The sequence below is a fragment of the Hypomesus transpacificus genome, chromosome 4, assembly GCF_021917145.1.
Source record: "Hypomesus transpacificus isolate Combined female chromosome 4, fHypTra1, whole genome shotgun sequence".
NCBI lineage: Eukaryota > Metazoa > Chordata > Actinopteri > Osmeriformes > Osmeridae > Hypomesus > Hypomesus transpacificus.
The window spans coordinates 8,573,952-8,578,951 of record NC_061063.1 but is presented as its reverse complement, the minus strand read 5'-3'; the positions used below and the strand labels follow the sequence as shown (position 1 = coordinate 8,578,951).

Sequence of the window (5,000 nt, the reverse complement as noted above, 5' to 3'; positions counted from 1 at the left end):
GTAGGCCACTCCTAATTTTTACCCAGTGCCCCCACCATCACCACCACCACCGCCACCAGCCCTCCCTCCCCCCCCCGCACCCCCCCCCCCCCACCATATCCTCTGACCCCAGGCCCTCAACTGACACCCTCCCCTCCACACCCCCTCCCCTTTCTCCACAGGGACCAGGCATCTAAAGCAGGACAAATAAATCCTCTGAAGATCCGAAATGTCAATTCCCTCCCCTGACCCCCCGTCCCCTCCCCTCTATGCCCCTCTCTTTGCTCTTCTGGATTCTCTCTTCCCCCTATTTCTATCCACCCCACCCCCTCCACCCACCCACCCATGTAAAGAGCTTTGCATACTGTATGCCACTGGGGGCTCAACAACTGAATAGGCTATGACTCTAGAGATGGGGGGATTTACACACGGGTACAGATGCAGACACATGCACACACACACACATGCTCCAAGCACAAACACACATGCCAAAAGTGTGACATTTGTACACACACACATATATACAGTGCCCTCCAAAAGTATTGGAACAGTGAGGCGAATTCCTTTATTTTTGCTGTAGACTGAAAACATTTGGGCTTGACATCAAATAATGAACGTGAGACCAGAGATCAACGTTTCAGCTTTTTTTTCCAGGTATTTACATCAGGATCTGATGCACAACTAAGAAAATATCACATTTTGTTTGAATCCACCCATTTGTCATGTGATCAAAAGTATTGGAACAGATATACTTAAAACATATTTAAGTGAATAAGACTTAATATTTAGTTGCAAATCCTTTGCTTTCAATAACTGCAGCAAGTCTGTGACCCATTGACGTCACCAAACTTTTGCATTCTTCCTTTTTGATGCTTTCCCAGGCTTTCACTGCAGCCTCTTTCAGTTGTTGTTTGTTTTGTGGGGTTCCTCCCTTCAGTCTCCTCTTAAGCAGGTAAAATGCATGCTCTATAGGGTTTAAGTCTGGAGATTGACTTGGCCAGTCTAATACCTTCCATTTCTTGCCCCTGATGAACTCCTTTGTTGTTTTGGCAGTGTGTTTTGGGTCGTTATCTTGCTGCATGATGAAGGCTCTGCCAATCAGTTTGGTTGCATCTTTCCTTAAATTGGCAGACAAAATGTTTCTGTAGACTTCAGAGTTCATTTTGCTGCTGCCATCATGTGTTACATCCTCAATGAAGATTAATGAGCCCGTCCCAGAAGAAGCCATGCAAGCCCAAGCCATGACATTACCTCCACCGTGTTTCACAGATGAGCTTGTGTGTTTGGGATCATGAGCAGTTCCTTTCTTTCTCCAAACTTTAGCCTTTCCATCACTTTGGTAAAAGTTAATCTTTGTCTCATCAGTCCATAAAACTTTGTCCCAGAATTTTTGAGGTTCATCTCTGTACTTTTTGGCAAATTCCAGCCTGGCCTTCCTATTCTTCTTGCTAATGAGTGGTTTGCATCTTCTGGTGTAGCCCTTGTACTTTTGTTCATGAAGTCTTCTGCGAACAGTAGATAGTGATACCTTCACTCCTGCCATCTGGAGGTTGTTGTTCTCACTAACAGTTGTTTTAGGGTCTTTCTTTACAGCTCTTACAATGTTTCTGTCATCAACTGCTGATGTTTTCCTTGGTCTACCTGTTCGACGTCTGTTACTTAGTACACCAGTAGTTTTCTTCTTCTTCAGGACATTCCAAATGGTTGTACTGGCTATGGCCAATGTTTCTGCAATGGCTCTGATTGATTTTCCATCTTCTCTAAGACTCACAATTGCTTGTTTTTCACCCAAAGACAGCGCTCTGGTTTTCATGTTGTTTTCACCTCTGAATACAGTCTGCATAGACAAAACCTATCTTACCCAATCTGAACCTGAGTGTAGACATTCAGTGGTATTTATTGATTGAATAATGTATGTAATAGGACACACCTGGGCAACAAAACACACCTGTCAGTCACATGTTCCAATACTTTTGCTCACGTGACAAATGGGTGGGTTCGAACAAAAAGGTGATATTTTCTAATTTGTGCATCAGATCCTGATGTAAATACCTGGAAATAAAAGCTGAAACGTTGATCTCTGGTTTCACATTCATCGTTTGATGTCAAGCCCAAATGTTTTCAGTCTACAGCAAAAATAAAGGAATTGGCCTCACTGTTCCAATACTTTTGGAGGGCACTGTATATATATATATATTATCTGCAAGGGAATGAGAGGTCTCTTATCCCCATTTACCCATCCCCCTTCCTCAAGCAAATGCATCCCTCTCTCTCCCTGCTCCCCTCATCCCTCTATCCCTCCTCCCCTCATCCCTCTCTCCCTCCTCCCCTCATCCCTCTATCCCTCCTCCCCTCATCCCTCTTCCCCTGCTCCCACTATCCCCTTGGGGGGCCTGGACGACCCCAATGAAGCCAGTCCCTCTTTCCATCCAGGACAAATCCTTTCTGTCAGGGTATTGTTTGTGTGTGTGTGTGTATGTGTGTGTGTGTATGTGTGTATGTGTGTATGTGTTTGTGTGTGTCCAGCTCCCTTGATTCGGATCCCTGAGCCAGCTGTACTAGGTCTGAGGAAAGGACAGGAGGACACTGGAAATGTAAGGCATCCCAGTTTCAAGTCGCTGATGCAGTTTTCATAAAGGAGGGTGTTTCACACAGTGAGGGTGTTTCACACAGTGAGGGTGTTTCACACAGTGAGGGTGTTTCATACAGTGAGGGTGTTTCATACAGTGAGGGTGTTTCACACAGTGAGGGTGTTTCATACAGTGGGGGTGTTGGCATGTGGAACCTGCTGGAGAAGGGGGGGGGGGGTCCTCAGGGGCATGATCAGAAGCTGACCTGACCACACTGTTGTTGCCCCTCCCCCGTTACACGGACCTTATCTGGCACGACGGCACACACACACACACACAGGCCAGTACACTACTCTGAAAAAGGTTTATTCCTCTCCTACATTCTCTAAACTCCTTCTGAATACATTAGCTTAGCAAACATAACGACTTCCTCTTGCAGTAACAGCCGATGATAACCGTGCGTTCCCTCTGCGCCACGGCAACGGTGGTGAAGATGGAGGGAAGGAGCGAAGACTGTGGGAGGCAGTTCAGAGGAGATGGTCGTCCAGGGGATATGCATCCATAACCTTGGAGAGGGTCCTTTACTCAGATTTATAGTTTGGTAATGTGGGAGAGGGAGAGGGTGGGGGCTGGGGGACGGAGGGAAGAGGAGGAGAGAAGGGGTCTAGATGTAAGTGGATTAGCCTAAAATATGCACAAGGGTATAAAACGCCAGTGTTTAATACATCCCTCACTCTGCGTGGTAAAAGGCCTTCAGGCAATCAGCTCTTTGAGAGCACACCATGGACCTGCCCTCCACGGTCTCACTCTCTCAACCTTCCCTCTCTACGTCCCTCCATGTTCTCTCTGCCTCGCTCCCTCTTTCTAAGTCTCTTTCTCTCTCTCTCTCTAATGTTCTCTGGACCAGAGAGATTTATGTCTGTGAGTGGGTAGGGGAGAGAGAGAGAGAGAGAGAGAGAGAGAGAGAGAGAGAGAGAGAGAGAGAGAGAGAGAGAGAAAAATCAGATGCTCTCCTATGACCAATAAAGTGGTGAGACTGTAAGAGAGTGGAGTGGTTTGTAGAACGTCAGGGTGACATGAGGTGAATTGAGAGAGCCGGCATTCTAAAGAAGCATAAGAGAGAGAGAGAAAGAGAGAGAGCGAGGGAGGTGAGGACGGCCAACTAACCACCTCTGTTGTTTCCATCTCTTCACAGAGGGCAGGGGTGAAGCTAAGGGGATGAGTATGTATCCGTGCCTTTGAGTGAAGACTGAAAGCCCATGCTTGCATGTTTTGAATAGATTGGAAGCAAATCCTGCGTTTGTATTCCTGTTACTGACAGGCATGTCACATCACATGCATGCAAACACACACACACACACAAACAAACAAGCAGTTCTCCCAGATGTTGCCTTTACACAACATCATTTTGTAAATGGTCTGCAACTAGAATACTGGCACACACACACGCACACACACACACACACACACACTGGATAGCATATATTGTCATCATCATTTGTATATTGTAGAATATATCCATATGCAGGATGTAGATGTGGCATAATTGTGGCTGACTGTCTCCTTCTTTTAACTTCAATCTTACCCTTTCCCTCCCTCCCACCTTCTCCCTCCCTCTCTCTCTCTCTCTCTCTCTCTGTTTCTCTCTCTCTCTGTTTCTCTCTCACTGTATGCTAATGACTGAGTGGTTGACACCCACAGATGCTGGCTGTTTGTGAAATGTGAGCCGAATGCAAACAAGTCTCTTAGACAAAGAGCCGTCAGGTGGGCAGAGAAAGGTGGAGAAAACCAAGTGTGAGACTGTCATTTTCACAGCTGAAAGAGCCCAGTATAGCTGAAGTGTGTGTGCTGTGAGTCTGTGTGTGTGTCTGTGTGTGTGTGTGTGTAGGTGGGTGGTTGCGTGCATATGTGTGTGTGCGTGCACACAAACGCCTTTGCGTGTCTGTATTAATGTGCTGCAGTAGGTGTGTGATGGTGTGCGCGTGTGCTACTGATTGACTCTTTCCTGAGTGGTGTTGAAAGCCTCTGGCTAATGGCTTTGTGAAGGGCTGTGCCCATGGCAAGAAGCTGCACGTGCATGTCTGTGTGTGTGTGTCCATGCCCCTACCTGGCACGCTGGTGGAGACGTTGACCTGGGTGTAAAACCTCTTGCTGGGCAGCAGCTCCGACACCCCGTTCAGGGCCTCCACGGTGAAGGTGTAGTTGGCGTTGGGCAGCAGGTTGACCACGGTGACGGTGCGCTCCGTCAGGCCGCTCTGCTGGGGCACGAAGCCCAGGCTGGCGCCGCACGCCTCACAGCCCCCCGCCACGCAGCGCCGGCAGCCCACGCTGTAGCTCAGGTCCACCCGGCCGCCCGTGTCCGACGGCGCCTCCCACTCCAGGATCAGGGTGGACAGCTTGAGGTTGTAGACCAGGTCCTTGGGGGGTGAGGGGGGGCCTGGACGGAGAGGA

General features: G+C 48.2%; 1 protein-coding gene across 1 annotated transcript in view; it reads right to left on the bottom strand.

Annotated features, from left to right (window-relative positions):
- LOC124466894 (ephrin type-A receptor 7) overlaps nt 1–4,978 on the bottom strand; it is a gene marked incomplete at its 5' end in the record, with an annotated part of 25,452 nt that extends 20,474 nt beyond the window's left edge. Inside the window, one exon of the mRNA XM_047018840.1 lies at nt 4,657–4,978. Coding sequence (XP_046874796.1) covers nt 4,657–4,978 — 322 coding nt within the window. The remainder of the gene's footprint in view (nt 1–4,656) is intronic.
- Between the last annotated feature and the right edge of the window lie 22 nt (nt 4,979–5,000).